Source organism: Phycodurus eques, chromosome 5 (assembly GCF_024500275.1).
Source record: "Phycodurus eques isolate BA_2022a chromosome 5, UOR_Pequ_1.1, whole genome shotgun sequence".
Lineage (NCBI taxonomy): Eukaryota > Metazoa > Chordata > Actinopteri > Syngnathiformes > Syngnathidae > Phycodurus > Phycodurus eques.
In genome coordinates this window covers 16,429,642-16,451,237 of record NC_084529.1, presented here as the reverse complement: position 1 = coordinate 16,451,237, position 21,596 = coordinate 16,429,642, and the positions used below count along the sequence as shown (strand labels likewise).

The window sequence follows — 21,596 nt, the reverse complement described above, 5'->3', positions numbered from 1 at the left end:
TCTTTTCTTGTACATTTTCATGAGACAAATGACTACTGTTACTACTGAAAAGGCTGCAAAAGTGATACAAAAAAGTAATAAAACCATACTGTTGGGTTTAAAAAAAAAGATGGGAAAAGACAAACAACTCAAGCGCAAGATCCTTGCCACGAGACCACCATCCACATGAAATTCCATGGCAACTGTGCTAATGGCTCGCTTTGTGGCAACATAAAGAGGACAACAAGGAAAAATGTGCAAAGCGACAATGTCGGCTGAGTCATGTGGCCTGAGTGTAAAAGCAGGTGGTGAAAGAATAAGGACACGGGAGAAGAGAACCTGGCGGCGTTCCTCAAAGGACAACTCCTCGTGGGGACAAACTGCCTCGCTTAAACTAGATGCCCCCGAGCGACAGGGAGCTCTTCAAACAGTTCACAAGAGGTTGCAGGCAGTGTTTCCAGCCTTTAAACAGCGAAGCAGTCATTACTAAGCACATATACAATGGCGCCTGGCCAGATCAGTAGCGATGTGAGCAATCATCTTTACTGACTCACTTTAGAGGTGAGGTTTCGGGATCCTCCCTTCCTGTTTGGGCAGAGCTTTTACAAGCTTCACTTTCCTGCCTTGTATACAGCGAGCACACGCCAGGCACGAGACTCCCCGCTCCTCCCCTCTCCTGCGTTCTGCTGTGCTCCCATCCAGAGAATGACTGACTCCAGAGGACTCAAGTGGAGTAGACGCACTACAATGCTTCCTGTCTGCCGGGAATGACTAATGTGATGTGATTTCATTGATCACCTGTGTGGGATTCTCTCTTTTTTTTCCTGCTCCCTTTGGAATGAGAAAGAGCGCATCCGACTCAACATCCAGACAAACAAACAGAAGGATCAACATGCAATGGGTACTGCAGTGTGAAGGCAGCAACTGGACCACTCTTCTCCCTGGTTACTAAGAGCAAGCGAGAATAATAGTCAGCGCTGTCCACCAAGCTTGTGGGTGGATGCGGCTTCTAGCAGACTGCTTTTAGGGAGCAAGGAGACTGTGAGGAAGTGACGCAAGCCGCGATGATGATCCATAAATGGACAGTTACCTTCAAGAAAGCAAATTTTTCATAGTTTACGCTAAGATTATTAATCGTTTTGTTCAGGAGAAAACAGTCTTTCCCCTGATGCTCGTGTTGAGCGTCCCTTGCAGGCTTTCTTTGTAGATGAATGTGGAGCTTGTTCCTAAAGAGGATGGAGGACTGCTTGAGGACCAGCTTTTTGGCACTGATGATATTGTATTTGTTTTTGAGCACAGTTGAGACAGCCAACAGCATTTATCCCAGAATACGGCTCTCACACAAAGGTAAGAAATGTGCAGTGTGTGGTCTGGTAGCGTGTGATGTTGTCTGTTGGCAAAGTGGCAGAGATGATCAAAAAAATTGCACATAATGTTCCTGAAGTGTGTCGATGTGTTTAAAACAAGCTCCTCGCCATGTCTCTGTGCCAACATTAACAAAAACTCACGCAGTTTGTATCTGTTTGCAGATTACACCACCATTTGCAAATACACTACATTCTGTTAATATTCAGTTCAAAGAATGTTCCCCCGCATGTTCGCCAATTCACCTAATCGCTGCTTTTGGAGGGGGGAACCTATCTTCGGTTGTTCCCAGAAAAACTTGCTTATTTGCGATTGTCTGTAAAGTGGCAAAAAAATACAATTAAATGTAAAAAGTGATGTATTTTTTAATGTCAAAATACTGTCTTAAATACAGATTTATTGTATTGTAGCATCTCTGTAATTGAGACAACACATGTTTCCCCTCGGCTGTATACAAGCCAAAAATACTAGTTGTCCACTCAACCAAACTTCTGCGGCTAAACTTCACGCCCACACGCTGTGCTCCCTGATTTACTCATCCAATCCCCAATCTAACAGCAGTGATGCTAGATTTGTGATTGACAATCTGCAGGAGTTGCTAGATAAATTGGCGCTGCCCGTGCCTGCTTTGGCTCATGAAAATGTCAGCAAACTGGGACTTAACAGGGCATCAAAACCAGCGAAATCCCTAACAACATCTCAGCGGAACATTACTAAACATTCGGTGTCTACAACCACCAGTTTGTGTTGTTTCGGGTCAGTGATCACCAAAACGCTAACCCTTGTAGAGCCAGCCAGCCTACGAAGCAGATTCTCCTACCCGCACAGGCCACCTAATAGAGCGTCGCCATTCGGCACCATCAATATAACTCCTGTGCTTTGCTGTAGTCAAATCATGTTCATTGTTTTACACCAGACTGCACCGCTGCAGTAATTATTCTGTATCATCATCATAATTGTTGACATGTATGTACAGGTACTATACATTGTGTATGTGCATGTGTCGCTGTATGCCATTTACTGTACTGTATTCTGAAAAGGTACAATAATGTTTAAAGCATTTAAAATGCATTAGTCTTTTGGGCTCATGGTTTTACAATCACTTTTAGGGCCGATTCTATTATTGTATTTGCGGAAATTTGGGCTTGGTCCCCATTTGCGTGAGAGACCATCCATTATCATTAAGCGCTGTAACAGATTTTTTATTTCAGTGAGTTAGCGACGTTTGACCGTTTTGAAGGAGGATTAGATGATGATGAGGAATTTCCCTTCCCTCATTTCAGTGGAAGTGATTCAACATCCATCCATCCATCCATCCATTTTCTGAGCCGCTTCTCCTCACTAGGGTCGCAGGCGTGCTGGAGCCTATCCCAGCTATCATCGGGCAGGAGGCGGGGTACACCCTGAACTGGTTGCCAGCCAATCGCAGGGCACACATAAACAAACAACCATTCACACTCACATTCACACCTACGGGCAATTTAGAGTTGTCAATTAACTTAGTATGCATGTTTTGGGGATGTGGGAGGAAACCGCAGTGCCCGGAGAAAACCCACGCAGGCACGGGGGAGACATGCAAACTCCACACAGGCGGGGCCGGGGATTGAACCCTGGTCCTCAGAACTCTAACCAGTCGTCTACCGCGCCGCAAGTGATTCAACATAATGGTGCATATTATAGTCACATACAAGACATATTCTGACAGTTCCCAATGCTGTCAATTTTGGACACATAGGAAATCAACCTTACATTTGTTAAGCACTGTACAGTTCATTTTTTTTGGTTAGTATGTATAGAAGAATTTTGCCATCCCCTTCTTGCCTTATGGGGTTCCAATTCCAAGAACTTCTAAAACTTTGAGAAGTGGGGCATTGAAAACGGTGGGAAATCCCTGTAATAATTCTTGGGCTACATCAAAGCCTAGTAAATTTTCCTAACAAGCCAATTACATTTTTTTTTTACTGATCTTCAAAGTTGAAGATTTTTACTTTCCCCACTGCACATCCCCAATTACTCCAGTAAGTTCTGCAGTAAAGTTGACCAGTATTTCACTGCTGACAGACGATCAAACAAGTCGTAGGGATGTAATTGTAAAATCTTTGGCCACAATGAGTCACAAGTAGAGGTGGCATATTTGTTGCATAAACAGAAATGCTAGGTTGTCATTGTGAGATGTTTGACAAAAGATTTATGCCTACACCAAAATGCAATCTTTGTGACGTGTAAACATTTTTATCCCTCGGTTCCATGAGGAACTGGCTCCTTGTTTGTTTTGTATAGCCACGGTGGCTAAGATTCCACAATACCTGTCTTTTAATCCCAGGACGGCAGAGGTCTTTAGCGAATGGAATGAACACAACTGTGTACGGATACTTTGTTATATGCATTAATAAGGAAAAAAACCGTCTAGTTCACTTAGTGATAATGCGAATAAGAGATTTATCTTTGCAGAGTAAACGCTGTCATTTTCTCACACATTTCTTTGATCTCTATAGCAACAGAGTGGTAATTCCACATAAGCCTGTTAGTCATGGTTGGATATAGGTGTGGAATTTGAACGGTCAATAACTTATAAACACAGTGCTGTTGGACCTTGTGTAAAATTTTGGGGTCAGCAGTTACATCTGTGAAGCATCATCTGCGCTGCACGCTTTGCCTTGGATTTTGCGTCAAGGTATGTCAAACGTTTTGAATAGGGTTGAAAAACGAGGAACAGACTTGACTATCCACACCGTAAAAAGCATACTTCCAAGTGTTAAAACTCCATGGTGAGCTTCTACAGAAGGTGGAAATTTGCTCAATTGACCCTCCAAAACATTATCCACCAGGGTTATTGTTTGATACAAGCTAGGCTATGTAAGCAAGTACAGTTCCTTTTATTGGAATGATTTTTTTATTTTTTATTTTAACATGTCCTGATTTCAAAATATTGAACACACTCAAGGTAGTGAGGTAGTTCGTTTAGACAGACTGAGACATCTATTTAAGCAATTTAGTGCATTCCAACTTTGCAAGTAAAAGCAGCACATCTTTCATATGTGTGAAATATATACACATAAACAATTGTATTATTGTTTTCATTGTATTACAAGGATGAACAGGTTTACTCTGAATGGAACACTGACCGAAGTTGAAAATTAACAAGACAGTAGAGGGGCTCCTACATTAAAACACAGTTACTTTTCTACAGCGGCGACCTAACCCAAATTTATATACAAATCAGAACGTGCTGCAGTCTATCACATTAAAGCCATGGTAAAGTAAAAATTGCAATAAACACGTATATGAAAAAACAAAAGAAAAACAGTAAGTACGGTGGAAACCGAGGATGCATTCTTTCTCCCGCACGGTGATGACAGCAAGGCATCAATCGAAAATTTACGATACCGGTACCAATACCTTCAATTAAAAAATGGTACCTTGAATTATACTTTTGTCGATACCAATTATATATTATCAGTTCTAACAAAAAGGAAATATTCCACATTACATTATACTGTAAATTGAGTTACAATCAGGGTGGATGCCAACAAGTTCATTTTGTTCAGAAAATGAAATGGGAAGGGGGTGGGGTTAGGATATCGTTGTACATTTTATTTGTTTATTAAATGTTTTATCTGTTACTGTCAATCTTTAGTTTGCTTTTGACTTAGCTAGCTACTGTACATAGCCATAGAATAAAGCTACACAATATTCAAAGTTAGCATTACATAGATGACAGTTTAACTTACCGCAAGATACCCATATTAAGTTACAGTAACGTTAGGTTAACAAACAAAGAAGTTGGCCAGATTTGTTAAAGTGCAAACTTACCTGTTGAAATCCCAGACACAGCTCGATCCCTGGTACTCTCGGACGAAGTGGAGCCGCTCTGGTTCCATAACGTCCACAGGTGGACATGAATGCTGAAAATAGGTGGATGGCTATGGTCTGATCCTCTTGCAGTTGAAGACGGAGCAAACTTTGGTTTACCGGTAAATTGATTCCGTGCACGGTCAGACGTTTCATTAAATTGTGTTGCTGGCCTTAGCAACAGTGTTTTGTTTTTTGTTTATTACATATATTGCAATGTGCACTATTGGCATCTATTTCACAAAAGTGGAGCCATATGTGCCATTTTTTATTTATTTTTTTAACCAGTTTGACAACACGCAACTAAAGCAAAGTTACAGTTCACAATACGTGAGCATAGTCTGCTGCGTACCCAGTATGTATTTCTCCTGCATGCTACAACCACATGTAACTTCACAGCCAATCACAGGCAGCATGACCAGATCTTGATTGCATGATTAACCTCTGGGTACCGCAACTTGGCACCTAAAGGCATATTTCTATACTCAGTACTACCGAAGCATTTTGCTCAGTGCCATTAAAGAACCAAAGTAAAATACCCAGCCCTCGTAGGAACGTTATTCTTCAAATTCAGGTCAGCATCATAACGTCGAAGTACTACTGAATGCATAGTATAAATTATGAAAGTACATTTGATCCACTGTGCCAAAAATGTGCTCCTGTGAACATCAAAAAGGAAAACAGACACATGCAAGCCTTTACTAATAATACTAGATTGATGATCAATGTCTGCTGTACTTAACATGCTGTTTAATAAAGAACCCAAATAATGAAGAGCCTGTGAGCAAAACTGTAGGTGCTTGACAACCCACCAATCTACAGAGTCTCTCTTTGGTCAAGCATGTTCTGGCTAGAAAAAACACAGGGAACATGCAGCGGTTGGATCTTATTAAGGAATGAGAAACATCAAAGCCTTGAAACAAAAACATACAGTTACTGAACAAAACAAACATTTTCACCATATAATGAGATGTTATTAAAGAACTGGTATGATAGAATGTAGTCATTCATGACTACATTCTACTCATTGAACTAAGTGTGTCAGTAATGGAGTTGTTTTGTAGAACTTCATTGCATCATAGTGACTGATTTTTTTTTCCTTCTTTTTTTAAGAAGCTCAATGTTGCAGTCTGTAAGTGGATGCCTACTGTATAGTTCCCCATGTGTAAAAGTCCCACTTGTACACACAGGGTGAACACTGAATTTTTCACAAGCTGGTGGCTTGGATACGGTTCAAGGAGCACATTGAAATGGATTTAAATGGTCTCCCTCGACATATAGAAAAATATTACAATAACATCTGCTATCATAACAGTGTGGAAGTAACTGGATCCACCTCAGCGAGTGACGGACAAGGCTAATGGAATGGAAATATTTTAAATCCTGTTTATGCTGATGTTCTCATTCACTAGGGATTCACAAGAAAGGCCATACTGCAGCTCCCAAATACAATACGGTCTTATCATCCCTTCCAGAGAGACTCAATTAATTTAGCCTTGAACAAATAAACAAACGACAGTCTTTCAGCTGCCTCCACAACTGTTGTTACAACTGAGTAGAATATTAACAAGGATGATTCCACCTAAACCACTGGTATTGGCAGGCACAATAACAGTGCATCTTGACTATCGTTCTGCCTCCCTAGAGAGTGATACCATTCGTGATTGCAGATAGGGTTTCCAAACCAACACGCAGGCTAGAGCTGTCTTATCTAGCATATGCGCATGAACAGACGAACCCTGCTCGGACAAGAGATGAAAAGTCTTCTTGGACAACTAGAACAGTCCAGTTGCGATCAATTCAATAGCCTGAAAATATTTGTAATATCCTGTTCAGTGCTGAAACCTTGTATGTTTAACCCGCTTGGATCAATAGGAGTCATATCAACTTTCTGCTGACTTCTGCACATGAATTTCTCAAGGTTAATCTGCATATCTGTCTTGGACGACCTTGCAAGTAGTCAAATATTTGCATGTCTTAATGTTTACATTCATCTCCACCCTTTCTTTTTTCCCCACACAAATGTGTTTGATACAGATTCATTTGAGATGACTATAAAAACAGTAGACATTCCAAGTTTCTACTTCAATCATAGAGTGTACTGGGTAAACATCCAAGATTTCAAGCTGTATTTAGAGCAGAGGTTCACCCTAACGTTTTATGATGTAGCATCCAACACATCTCAAATTCCTTATCTTATTCCACTCCTTAATTCAAAATTTAGTGCAGATTAATTCTCTAGAAGAAGAAAAACAATTTTGTTGTAGTTTTGAGCTCTCTGTATTAGATCAGCATTAACAAGTTCTCCAGACTACAGCAGTCTATTTTTTGTGTAATGCTAATGAATTTTTTTCACAGGGAGCATGTATCAGGGTTACATGGAGTTAAATGGTCGGGCTTGTTCCCTGGTTAGTGTAAAGGCCTCTTCATGCGCTCGTGCGGCCGACAATGCCCGCATTGGGTCACGCGGCCCCTCTGCGTCACTTGATGCGCACACGGCAAAAATCGTTGCTGTGTGTAGAATGCCGCGAAGATCATCTCTCGTGATTGGTCCGTTTTAGTCACATGCTGTGATGACGTACTCAGCGTTCTCCTTGGTTCCACATATCACCGCCGCCGCCGCCTTGTTGATCGATTTTGCAGCATAGTTAAACGTATCATTTGGTCATCTAGGTCCATTTGTTCTAGCAGACACTGTTCCATGGTTGTTGGTTTGTTCCTTGTTATGTAAAGTAAAAACGGCTAATGGCCAAAAAATTCAGAGGAAACTCCACCTTGTGGTGTCCGAGCCAATACCAGCCGTAGCGACACCCCCAACTTGGAGGACAACTGCAGAACATTTTCTAAACTCCACGCGTGGGTTGCGCTCGAGCATAAAAGGCAAACTGCGCGTGGGATAGCCGCAGTGACGTCAGCGTATAGAGAAGCCATAATGCAACAATTTACACACTGCCTATGACTGAATTAACTATGCTGATGAAGTTTTGGTAGTTTAATTTCAATCAAACAGCGTCTTGCGATACACTGGACTGCACTGCATTCGACTGTAAAAGGGATTGTCAACCAGATGAGCATATAGAGACAAAAGGTACGCCCAATCGTAAAGAGCCACATGACAAATGGATGTCCACCCTATCATGGCAACAGCAACTTACAATGTCCTTGCCGCAAAATTAACCTCAGACAATACTCAAAAATGTAACCCTCAGACTGGACATTTTGGCACTCCAATTTATACAGCAGAAACGTGATGGCATGTCACAAATAGTTTGGACAAGGTCTCATACCCCAAGCACAGTTTATCTTTCATGTTAAAAACTGCATGCCATGTCATCAAGCAGAGTTAACAACTATACTTGGTGAAAATAGGCTGCGATTAGTGATTAGTCAAGTAGCAATTAAAGTGTAATAAAGACTTCTCCCACCGCTTTGAGCTGTAATTTCAAACCTTCCACTGCCAACAAAATGACACTTCATTGAAAATGAAGGGGCTTTTACTTGACTCCAAGAAGGGGAAAACCAGTCTGTCTTTCAGCAAAAAAGAAATGGATGGGATTTTTTTTTTTTTTGATAAGATAAGGTGAAGCGAGAAATCCAATTAACTTGAATGGAACAAGTTCAAACATTACACTGGATGACCACAGGCACCTTGTGGAAAAATGGAAATTTTATGTTGATGGGGGTGAATCACACTTTGTAGGTCAGTAAAGGAAAAATTACATCTTCATCATACCCTCTCCCTCGGTTTTCATCTCTCCACCTCATTTTGTCTGTGTATATCTCTGAATAGTTGCCCTCCCACTGTGCATGTGTGTTCATTAATCAGGTGTCAAGGGGGGAGGCAGCTGGTGAAGCTCCAATGTTCTATCTGACCTTTTCCCCATGAAAAAAAAACACAATGAGGACCATGGTGTGTCAGATATGCCTTAACAGACTACATATGTGCTTCGAAAAAGGTTACATCATTGTACCTTCAGGGGTATAACAGCTGGTAGCCTCAAATGTTTTTTTTTTTTACCCTTGAACAATATACTTTTGGGCAATGAAGAGGGTGTGAGCATTAACCTCAGATTAAGGGACACAAAATCATTCCACCTTTACCCCTCGTACAGAATATACAAATGAGACAAGAACATGAAAACCGGTGGCGTTTAATTTTGGGTAAATATCTTACATAATGTGTACTTCAACTTCAGAGAACACTTTCCCCATTCACTTTGTTCCGAGGACTCAAAATGGTGAAGATGAGTAAACGCTGCATGCAAGTCAAAACTACGGTATCTTAATTACCCACTTAAAAATGGCTTGCTTTAGGGCTGTCACTATCGAATCTTTTTAGAATCGATTCTCCTATTGATTATTGATCAAATCAAATAATCGCCTCTCCCTCAATATTATTAAAAAAAAGTTTTTGTTTTTTTACACTACTAACATGAATTTTATTCCCATTTATGAGGGATGCACTTCAATCCAAAGAGTGCATATGTTGGTAGTGAGTATATGGTATAAACTTGGTGTATAGAATTTGAGACGGCAAAATACTAAATGGCTAGGGATCGCAATTAGCATTAGCATGCTATCAATTACCATTTTAGGTTAAAAAAAAAAAAGAGTACCTACCATTCAGCTCACTCATAACTATCATCTTACATGTACATTACATATCCAACAGTGTCTTAAAAATCACTTACAGATGCTCCTTTGTTGTTTTTGGCAGTTTATAATTGGCCCAACACTGTGTCCGTCTGCAATAAATGTCTGTGTGAAACATCGATTCGGTGCAGAATTTTGTTGTTGTTGTTGTTTTTTGGGTCCCAGCGGAGTTATAAGGCAGAAATTCTGTGTCTGCCTATTTTTTAAGCCAATTTAGCCAAGTTATTCGATTTTTTTCCCTATCTCGAGTTTCCTTAATGCAATGATAAATACAGTGTTTTCATGAGCTTTTTTTGAAACATTTAATTTTGCTTTGCAACTCATTGTTACAATATGGGGGAACATAAATGGCTAGTATCCATCCATCCATCCATTTTCTGAGCCGCTTATCCTCACAAGGGTCGCTGGAGTGCTGGAGCCTATCCCAGCTATCATCGGGCAGGAGGCGGGGTTCACCCTGAACTGGTTGGCAGCCAATCGCAGGGCACACATAAACAAACAACCAGTCACACTCACAATCACACTTAGGGGCAATTTAGAGACTTCAATTAACCTACCATGCATCATTTTTGGGATGTGGGAGGAAACTGGAGTGCCCGGAGAAAACCCGCGCAGGCACGGGGAGAACATGCAGAACATGCAGAACATGCAAACTCCACACAGGCAGGGCCGGGGATTGAATCCCGGTCGTCAGAACTGCGAGGCAGACGCTCTAACCAGCCGACCACCGTGCCGACCGGCTAGTATCGTTTTACTAAAATACGTTCTGGCTTGAACACTGACATTCAGCACAAGTGATGAGAAGAGGCTGAGATATGCTATAGCTGTCTTTAAAAAATGTGACAACAATATGGCAATCGCTCTGTTATGGGCTCTCTCTTTGTCACCCTCCATGTGGAACCCATCTTACAATGTGACATCACCCCACCACCACGCGTACTTACACATGGGGGGTTCCTGAGCACAAGGTTGTTTGCCGATAAAGGAAACACACCCCAGACCTCCCGACACCCCCATCCCCCACCCCACCATCCCTGTGGGACACCACAGTAATACTCAGACCACAAGGACGGCAGACTCATTCCTTCAGTTGGTCTCTTTCCACCCTCTCTTAATAGTGCCGTTTGTCTTTTAGCAGACGTTCAGTTAGTGAGCAGACTGTACAAACACAAAGATTGCCAGTTTTAAGTGGATGGAATGATAATTTTTTGAATTTTTTGATCTCCTGGTTTGTGCAACTCCAATCCCTCCGCCTCGGCTGCTTAGAGACATGCGAGTGAAAAAGTAGGTTCTACACTGGCAAACACATTGTAGTCTCAGTGTTTCCATGCACACTCCAGACGAATGCAAAGGTTTATTGGGAATGCAGAGCTCTGAATCGTCTGCATCTTCTTTCACCGTGTATCAGATGAAAGTGTCTGCCTTGGGGGAAGGCTTTTTCTATGCATTTCCCATTTGATGCGGGATCTCAGCCAATGGAGGAACACCCTCCTTCGCCTCCTCTTACATCTGTAGCTAGTGGCAAAGAAAGTCCTGGCTGGCTTTGGATGACAGGAAACAAAGTTTGAAAAGGAAGAGCAGGGAAACGAGATGCAAAAATCCCCCTCATTGCCTTTTAATCAGTTCAAGCCGTGGCTACAGCTGCATAATAACAGGAGAGACCGACCAGCGTGATTGTAGCTCACACCTGTTGTGTTTTATATTACGCGTGCAGTCATGTTAATCATAGTAATAGGTTAAACAAACCACAAAAACAAATATTTTGGAAAGCATTTTTTGTAATGGAAGGGAGGCATTTACCTATTGGTCCTTTTCTGGGTTGGCCATTCTTTCTTCGTTGCATCGCTCATTAATTATATCTTCCTTCACTTCTTTCATTCCTTCCTTCTGACCTGCTTTCTTTCCACTTTTTCGCCAAATTATTTGTCTTCCAACTAGGGTTGCCACTATCTAATTTTTTTAGAATCGATTCTCCTACTGTTTATTCGTTAAAAATCCCCCCCCCCCCAACATGCATTTTATTCTCCTTTATGAGGCATTGGGCTTTGATCCTTAAACTGCATACAGGATGTTGATACTGAGCGTATGGTATAAATTTGGTGAACAGAATTTGAGACAGTAAAATGCTAAGTGGTTAGCAATTGCGATTAGCACGCTACCATTTTAGGTCAAAAAAACGCTAAACATTATTCAGCTCACTCATAAATCATGTTATATATAAATTACACATCTAAGAGTCCTTTAAAAAAATAAAAAATGTTTAAAAAATTAACTTAAAGACACTCATCTGTCGTTTTTGGCAAAGTTTATCAGTGGCCCAACACTGCGTCCGTATGTCCGTCAATGAAACATGGGCTCTAGGGGAGTCACGGCTGAGCTTCGAGGTAGAAATTTTTCGTCGAACTATTTTTTAAGTTGACCTACTTCAGACAAATAAAAAATTTGCTCCGACACCGGTTTCACCGATCGATATGGATTTCGTTGGGACGTCTATCATAACAGGATGCATTAAAATGTTTTAAAGACTTTTAAAGACACTGCTATTTTGGTCTAAAGCAGCCATTTTGGGCAAATTCTAAGGCTTGTACAAACTCCTACTGGGGAATAGATGAGCGATATTATAAAATACAAGGGGAAAAAATGCACGAGGTGGTCAAAAGAAAACAAATTAAATTTTCAACCTAATTTCAACAGTGCAAAGGTGCTCTGGAGCACCACCACAGACCAAGAAAGTGGCACAACATCACTTAAACATGGTTCGCCTTAAGCCCGGATCGTGTTAGGCACTGATGACAATGACGACAAATTTGTGAAGAGCAGAGCATGGCCTCAAAGGACGGTAACGGCTGATCAGAAGATTGTGGGGGGCAGCCTCCCCAACACGAGACATCTTCACCAGCCGGTGAGGAAAGAGGGATCGCTGCATCAAAGACTCAACCCATCCAGCACACACACTCTTGCATCCGCTCCACTCAGGCAGGAGGCTACAGAGCATCCAATGAAGGACCACAATGCTGAGAACAGCTTCTTTCCAGAAAGTGTTAGAATATTACACTTGAACAGTGGTCTGTAGCCCGAACACCACAATTATGACAATTTAAATCCTTGAATACTTAAATCCTTTTGTTCTTTTCCTGCATTTTATTTTCTTCTTTATTTAGTGTATCAACATCGTCCTTGTTTCCGTTCAGTTTCTTTGCTTGCTTTGTCTATTCTTCCTTCATTGTCCAATATTTCCAATCTTCTTTCCTTTGTTACGCTCCCTCTTTGCCAAGTCCTTATTATTCTCATCTTTCTCCTTGTTCCTTTATTTCTGTTTCCTGTTTTGCTTCCTTGCCTCCTGTCCTCATTCTTCCTTCCTTTTCTGTGATTATTGCCCTCCTTCCTGTGCGTGTATATCAATGGCAATCGTCCCTCATCTTATCAAAGAAGAGTGAGAAGTGGACCACTAAGTGCTTTTGGCGTGCGTGCCGTTTACGTCATCACTTTAAATAGCCGTCGACGTCTGTCATCTAAATAAGTGCTAAAAATTTTTCACTGCACATCAAAAATAAGGAGTTCCTTGATTTGTGAGCCAGACTGACAAGCGTCAGAATGGAATGCTGTCCTCGTGCCAAGTTCCGTCAAACTGAGAAGCGACCATGAAGAGATGAGAGTCTGCGTGTGTGCTGATTAGACAATTACAGGGAGCATGTATGACTACTTACCACACACACCACCTCAGTCGCTAGCACCTAGCAATTCCAGATCCAGTGCTACTCAAACAAACAGTTCTTGTTATTCCAACATGTCTACCTTAATCACAACAAAGTACTACTTGCCCTCACCTACTCCTCTGTGGATACCTAATCCTATTTTAAACAAATGGGGGTGGGATTTTCTGCTGATTGAAATAAGAAAATGGGATAAATGCTCCGTGTGTCATTGTCTGTGATCAAGTTTCGCTAAAATATACAGACGATAGGAAAGCAAATCCAGCAATTAGCATCTGCAACCACAGTAGGTAGCAAGACCTCAGAACAAGGTTCTCCATTGTTGTGGTCCACATAAGTGAGACATTTAGTCTGAGTACAGCACTTTAAGATGATATTTTTTGGTGCTTAACGCTCACCATTCTAAACTCATCTTGTTCAAACATATATGGATTATTGTTCTATGTCAGCAGAGGAATGTAATGATTTTGAATCACATCCAGCAGATGAGTGGGGCAGCTACGGTCAAGATTAAATATGTTAGGGTGCATTCGCACCTATTGTATAGTTCGTGTTCTTGGGGTTCTATATGGTTGGCCCCTGCATAGTTTTTTTATTTGATTTCTGATCCAATGTATATCAGGCGGCTTGGTAATATGAGTTGGGCAATATCAATGAATGGATTGTTTTGCTGTCTCTTTTATCTACACACTAGCATCATCAAATATCGATATAAAAGGAGTTTTTGGGGCAAAAATAAAAATCAATATGGCGATGTTTTGTATCCTTATGATATACCAGCATCAAATACCAATGTCGCAGTCCAAGAAGACTTTGGAGAGTTTTTCCTTCGTCAGTTAGAAGCATATATCATGAATTGCTGATGCTTCTATTTATTGTTGTGTAGTGATTAGGACTGCAAGAATTTTATATTTTTAGAATTGATTATTCTATCGATTCTCCCATTGATATTAGTCAAATCTGACTGAAATTGATTTTCTTAATGATTAAACAATACCGATAGTAAGCATGCATATGAGGTGCAGGTATTGTGTTTTGTCCACTTGGGGTCTCCATCCTCACATACTACATGTGACTGAATGTGCGTGGATTTAAAAGGGGAGGCCTGCTCTGGTGAGTGACGTGGTAATCAGTAAATGAGAGTGTAGTTGGCTCTCATTTGCTCAGGCTAGCCCGTCTGCCCGTTGAGTCAGTTGCGGCCATTGGCAGCTAGTGTATGAATGTGCTTATGCGTTTATTTTGTTACCGTTTGTTCAATAAAGCAATTGAAAATGCACTGGCAGCTTTCTATAACATTGACCGCTTGTGAGGACATTACAATATGTTGCAACTAGTGGTGGTAAGGTACATTAAATAAGCAAACAATGTTTACTTACAGCGGCATGGTGGTTCTGAGGACCCGGATTCAATCGCTGGCCCCGGCTGTGTGGAGTTTGCATGCTCTCCCTGTGCTTGCGTGGGTTTTCTCCGGGCACTCCGGTTTCCTCCCACATCCCAAAAACATGCATGGTAGCTTAATTGAAGACTCTAAATTGTCCGTACGTGTGAATGTGAGTGCGAATGGTTGTTTGTTTATGCGATTGGCTGGCAACCAGTTCAGGGTGTACCCCACCTTCTGCCCGATGATAGCTGGGATAGGCTGCAGCACTCCCGCGACCCTTGTGAGGATAAGCAGCTCAGAAAATGGATGGATGGATGGACCCCAAGTTTGGAAAACCCTGCTCTAGACATATGCACTGAATAAATTTGAAACTTCAGGGAACCTCAAAGCTCTTTTTTCCCTGCAAACTGCAGAGCTGGCGTTATTGCTGTATGACTAGCGGACTGATGAATGAGGTGACACACTTAAACTTACGACAGCAAAAGGAAGGGTTGCCACATGGGAGGAAGTGATGAGATTAAAAGATAGCCCTCCGCTGTTGCTCTTGGGCATTCATTGGGGAGATGTTGAATTTAAAACACATGGCACAATATGCGCAGATATGACTCAGACAATCCTATCTATCATTCATATCGGAATTGGAGCATTTATACACTAGGGAATATTATCCCTGCACATTTTGGTTTGAATGAACCAGATATAAAAAGGCAATAATAAAAGATTAGATTGAATATGACATTTTAAACAAATGTTTAGGAGGGAATGCACATTTCCAATGGGATATAGTACATTTTAAAAACAATCTGTCGTGCTGTGCATTTTACACCTACTGTCCCTTCAAAACCACCATTATGAAGTCACACCCATAAAAAAAAAAATTAAAAATAAAGGGGCATCACAGATGTTATCTGTAGTTGTCACAATAAACTAAATTCAGCTTTATCTCTGGAGCAATTTGAAGCAGAAGCAACAATATTAAATATTAACCTCAAGCATTTACTCACCGAAAACTGCCGAATGGTAATATAATAAAACACAAAGTCCATCCTCCTTTATTTCCCTTGAGCTCATGGTGCAGTCATCTGACGTAACCTGAGGATTTAAAGCCAAAGTGCCGTCCTGCAGGTCGTATTTCCAGGTTTGTATTCCTTTAGGAAAGAAACGTCCACCGGACTGTAGTAATGAACATTAAATAGTCAGGACAAAGTCATTTTAATCTCTATGTTAATCAATTTTTGTCCATTTTATACTAGTTTTAGCTCAGTGGAAGCAACAGGTGGCGCTCCTCTGAGAATCCAATCGAATGCCGTGAAAACAATGACCTCATCGGCACAACTGCTTGCCTCGTCGAGCTAACTAAAAATGTGATTGGCTATAAAAAAAATCTGTTCAGTCGACCAGGCCGGCATGTGATTGGATTATATGTTGGACAAATACAGCAAGCGATATTACCACAACAGTGATGGCCAAATGTAGTCTTATGAAGACTTGAAGCTTTCCATCCGATTGAGTCACAAAAAATGTTTTTTTCTTGAGGCACCAGTGTTGGGAGTGACTAATTGGAAATTTCCATGATCACACCAATTTTAGTGACATTTGAAAAATCACCACAATAGCTTTCTTTTTTTTTTTTTTACATATCACTTCTTCCTTCTCAAGATGACATTTGGGATTGGCTCTCTCTGGTCATGTGCCATTCTGCTGTCGTCTCAAAGATTACATATCTTTCCAACTATGACCTGAATGTGCCACCTTGTAGCGCAATCTATTAGTTTGTTTGAGATTTTGTAAAGGTTAGACTGATAGTTACACTTGAACACATAAAAAAAAGTTTCATCGTCATAATTTAGGACTTTTTTTGTTTTTAATGACGCAACCACTTATTTGGTGGTCATATTAAGTGAATTGTGCACATTTGTCATCAAGTCCAAATGCTATGTTGTCCACAGGCTGTACAGATATGTATGTACAGCATATTTATTTATATGCAGTACATGTATAATGCAACTAGAGCTGCCACGATCAAATCTAAAATCTTGAAATCGAAAAAAATCAAATCTTGATTATCCGATTTAAATGTCGGTACTTGCTGGCCCGACACCCCCCAACCCAATTTTTTTAATTTTATTTAATTTACTTCTAACATGCCTTTTATTCTCAGCTGGACTTATATCTTGAACTGCATATGTTGGTACTGAGTGTATGATATAAACTCTGTACAGAACTTTAGACAACAAAAATCAACCTTTGCTAAATGTTTAACATTCGCGATTAGCATTAGCGCGCTAGTAATGACCATTTTAGGTTAAAAAATGCTAACTACCATTCAGCGCACTCATACATCATGTTATATGTACATTACACATCTAATAATGTCTTTAAAATTACTTACAAAATGTATCAGTGGCCGAACGCTGCATCCGTCTGTAATAAATGTCTGTGTGAAACATGGATTCCGACGGAGCGCACATGATTCCGGGCAGAACGTTTCTTTTTTTTTTTAAAAAATCCGGCGGAGCTTTGAGGCAGAAATTCTGCGTCAACCTATTTTTGAAGTCGACTTGGTCGAGTTATCCATCCATCCATCCATTTTCCAAACCGCTTATCCTTGGTCGAGTTATTTGATTATTGTTTTCCCAGCTCTAAAATGCAACTAACACAAACAAATAATAAACTATGTTTTTAATCCACTTTTTTAGAGCAAACACCCAAGAGTCCTATTGATTGATGCACTCATTCAAAATTAAGCAAAGTCATCAAATTGTAATCAAATGTAATTAGTTATATTACATTGAGAAATTAATTGCAATAGTGTCACTACTATTACATTTTTAACGTGGTACCTTATAATTGTAACCAACTACATTTCCAAAGTAATCTTCCCAACACAAACCACACAAACACAAAAACACAGTGCACACAAACCTCCGTGCTGTCCAAAACCTTGATTTTCTTTTAAGTAGGTGTGATGGCTTTTTTGCAGTCTTGCCACAGTATCCGCATGGGCATATAATTACTGAAATTAAAACACCATGATTTGTTTTGTTGGGATCATTCATGTAACTGTTTATGATTAATTTGTGGTTAATGCTATGGTACAAAAGAAACAAATCCAATAGTATGTTTATGTAAAAACATACCAAAAATGAGGTCATAACTCCAACACTGAATTGGAGAGAAAAAAAAAAAGACACAAAAAAAACTTGGAGTTGGAATGAACCAAGCTTCTGAATTGTAGTAGTAACAAATTTCACTATACCCTCGGCTAAGCTCCAACACAACAACTTACACGCAAAGGATCCATTTTGCTTTTTTTTCATCTGTTCATTATTCGCGCAAACAAGTGAACCACTTTCCTCAAAACAGTGAGGTTTCATCAGTGACGTGTTTTGCCTATAACGAATCACGCTTGGATATACGCTACATAAATTACTTACAGAATTTCTCGACACACGCATCGAAGCGTCGACACGATTTGCCCCATCACTAACGACAACCAATGGGAACACTGGGTAGCGAATGGACAATTTGGAGCTGTTGAATAACATATTCCAAGGGTAAAAGGGGAAATACAATAAAAGTATTCAGCACGCTCTGACATCCAACCACTTGTAAAAGGTTAACCACAGCCTTTTTTAATTAGAAGTCTCGTATTATAAATCAATTCCCTTATCCCTGCAAACTCTAAAGCACGAAGCGTTGATGTAGTAAATGGACATCAACACGGCAAGGTTAATAAAGCATGTCTAACCGGGGCACGGGAACTTTTGCACCATTTGAAATGTAATACAAATCGCCGTCATAATCATTTTGGTTAATCCTCAACGTCTGTCTCGTATTAATGTTATTGCGACAGAACTTTGGCAGCTGAACAGAACCTGGGTGTTCCAGGGCAACGGAGTGCCTCTTCAGCCCCAGACCATGCTGCTGGACGAGGTCCACGAGAGGCTTTATGTCGGGGCCAAGAATGGTCTGTTCTCCCTCAGCCTGGACCAGGTTAACACGCAGCACAGAGAGGTAGTCCCAGTCCAAGACTAATGAACTCTTAAACCCATTTCTGGATGGTCTAACCTATTTTGCTGTGCATGTTTAGACATATAAGGGACTGTATTTTGAGTCCAAGTAACAGACATGTAACTCAAGTCCTATTTAGGTAATGTCAATAATGCTGTACGGTTAATTCATTCCGTCAACTTTTTTTTCCAGATCCAGTGGGCCAGTACTGAAACTCAAATAGAAGAATGTTTGATGAAGGGACGGGAAAAGGTATGTCAAAAACCACATACAGTACAATTAGTAAATCACTGTATGTAAAGCCCTAACACCAATCCTCTCACAGTGCTCACTGACTGTTGTTTAACCTGCCCTATTGACATTATTGATAATGCAGTAAACGGCTGACATTTTTACATTACACATCTCCCCACTCCGCAACCCCCAGATGATGCAATGTCCTCACCCCTGTTATTTATTCATCCTAATTCTTCCAACAGACGGAGTGCGCCAACTACATCAAGGTCTTGCAGCAGTACAACCAGACCCATCTATTGGTGTGTGGAACGGCATCTTTTAACCCCATCTGCGCATTGGTACACGTGGGACACACGGGGAAGGTGAGTCGCAGCAGTATTGCCTACACATAACTACATGTTTGAGCCGCGTAAATATATCCATTTAAAGCCCAATATATCCAACCGGGTCATCGCAGGGTTTTTCCATGCCGTGACAACGAGGCGCTCTAAAGCAACCAAGCTAGCGCAAAGTCCCTTTTTTTCCCCCTGACTTTTTTTCCCACTCGCTCTTCCACCTTCTCTCCATGACATGCGCGCACTCACAGCTGACAACGAGGCGCTCTCAAGCAGCAACTCCAGCTGACTCTGCGAAAGGAAGATGCATTTTCATGATGTAGGCATAGCTAGCTTGCTAAATGCACATCTCAATTACGCTGGATAATGCTAATGATGGCGCTCAAGTTCTTATATAGTGGGGGAGGAGCAATTCATGCTGGACGCCCAAGTGCGTCACTGGGCGCCATTTTAGCCAAGCCCCAAAAATGCGAAAAACTGAAATGGTGAAAAACAGTTTAAAGCTACATCTCCACTATTCGATACTACACAGTTATCGGTCATTGCAAATTTTTTTTAGCAATTATGTTCAAATATGTATACAGTGGACCCCCCATACGCGCGTTTTGGCAACTGCAGATTCACCTATTCGCTGATTTTGAAAACATTTTATTTTTATTTTTATTTTTTTTGGGGGTGGGGGGAACCAACCCAGAAAATGCTTATTGGCAGTTTATCCCCGCTTATTCCCCCAAAACAGTTTTCAAGGCAGTTGCAATAAGTGTCAATTATCCGTGGATTTTTGCTATTCGCAGTCTGTCCCAGTCCTTCTGCCCTGCAAAAACTGGGGGTCAACTGTAATACATTAAAAAACAAATCTCTGATTTCACTTTAAAGGCTTTTCAATGGCTAAAAATTACTTTATGAAATACCAATTTACAAAAAAAAATTCAACTTTCAAAGCAGTCAGCATGGTGAGGCAATGCGGTTAGCGTGTACGTCTCCCAGGTGGTTGTGGTTTCAAATCTCGGATGTGAAGTTTGCATGTTCATCTCCGCGACTCCCGTTTTTCCTTCTACATTTCCCTCTCCCAAAACACACACATGATTGATGAATTAAAGGTGTGAATGTGAGAGAGAGAGCTTGTGCCACCTGGTTCTCAGCGCTACGAGATCAGCCGTGCATGTGTATACCTGTAAAAACAACAGGCCTTCTTTTTGGCTCATCCATCACTCTTCCTTCCCTCTCGTCCAAAATTCCACATTGTTTCACATTCTCAAACCATTCTTGGTTTGTTTGGATTCTGGACATTTTGATGTCTTTTGAGGGTGTTTGCTTTGTGCTGACAGGACATACTGTTCACTCTGCAAGAGGAGAGCGTTACGAGCGGGAGAGGACGGTGTCCGTTCAACCACAACAGTCCCTGCACCTCTACACTCTCAGGTGGAGCTAAAATCTCAAGAGTGAGACGTGATCCCAGATCTACATTGCAGTTGCTAGTTTTTAAACCAATCAATGCTGCCATCTTGTGGTCTTGTTCTGTTTTGGATGTATGATGAGCTGTGTTGGTGCTTGTTTGTTTGTTTTGTCTCAGGTGGAGAGTTGTACGTCGGCCTCTACACAGACTATTGGGAAAATGACGCTGCCTTATGTCGACTCAACAACCGAACCTACACGCGCACTGAGAGGGACGACAGGCAGCAGCTCAATGGTCAGTTGACGTGCATCCATCCATCCATTTTCTACTACGTGGCCTGTTCAGGGTCGTGGGGAGCTGGTGCCTGTCCCAGCTGACTATAAGTGCCAAAGGCGGACTACACCCTGGTCTGGTCACCAGTCCAGCAGGGCATAAGGAAAGACAGACAACCATTCACACTTTTACTCATTACTTCACTGAGTGGGAACTGAACCCTCGCTGAATGTACCACTACACCATCTAGGACTCATTGCATGCGCACATGAATGTGAATGCTCTAGCGACTGTTTTTTTTTTTTTTTGCATGTGTCAGACTCATTGCCAGACCTCAGTCTTATGTCTAGATCAGACTACAGGATTTTAGCAGCGATATTGGCCCGATTAGCTATCGT

At 41.1% G+C, this 21,596-nt stretch overlaps 1 protein-coding gene across 2 annotated transcripts in view; it reads left to right on the top strand.

Moving 5' to 3' along the window:
* Positions 1–616: 616 nt before the first annotated feature.
* The window catches only part of sema3e (sema domain, immunoglobulin domain (Ig), short basic domain, secreted, (semaphorin) 3E), a 36,488-nt gene continuing 15,508 nt past the window's right edge, over positions 617–21,596 (top strand). For both annotated transcript variants that reach the window (XM_061677773.1, XM_061677771.1), the window contains exons 1-6: positions 617–1,326; positions 18,800–18,960; positions 19,150–19,209; positions 19,437–19,556; positions 20,858–20,951; positions 21,103–21,219. In XM_061677773.1, coding sequence (XP_061533757.1) covers positions 1,191–1,326; positions 18,800–18,960; positions 19,150–19,209; positions 19,437–19,556; positions 20,858–20,951; positions 21,103–21,219 — 688 coding nt within the window. In that variant the 5' untranslated portion in view covers positions 617–1,190. The remainder of the gene's footprint in view (positions 1,327–18,799; positions 18,961–19,149; positions 19,210–19,436; positions 19,557–20,857; positions 20,952–21,102; positions 21,220–21,596) is intronic.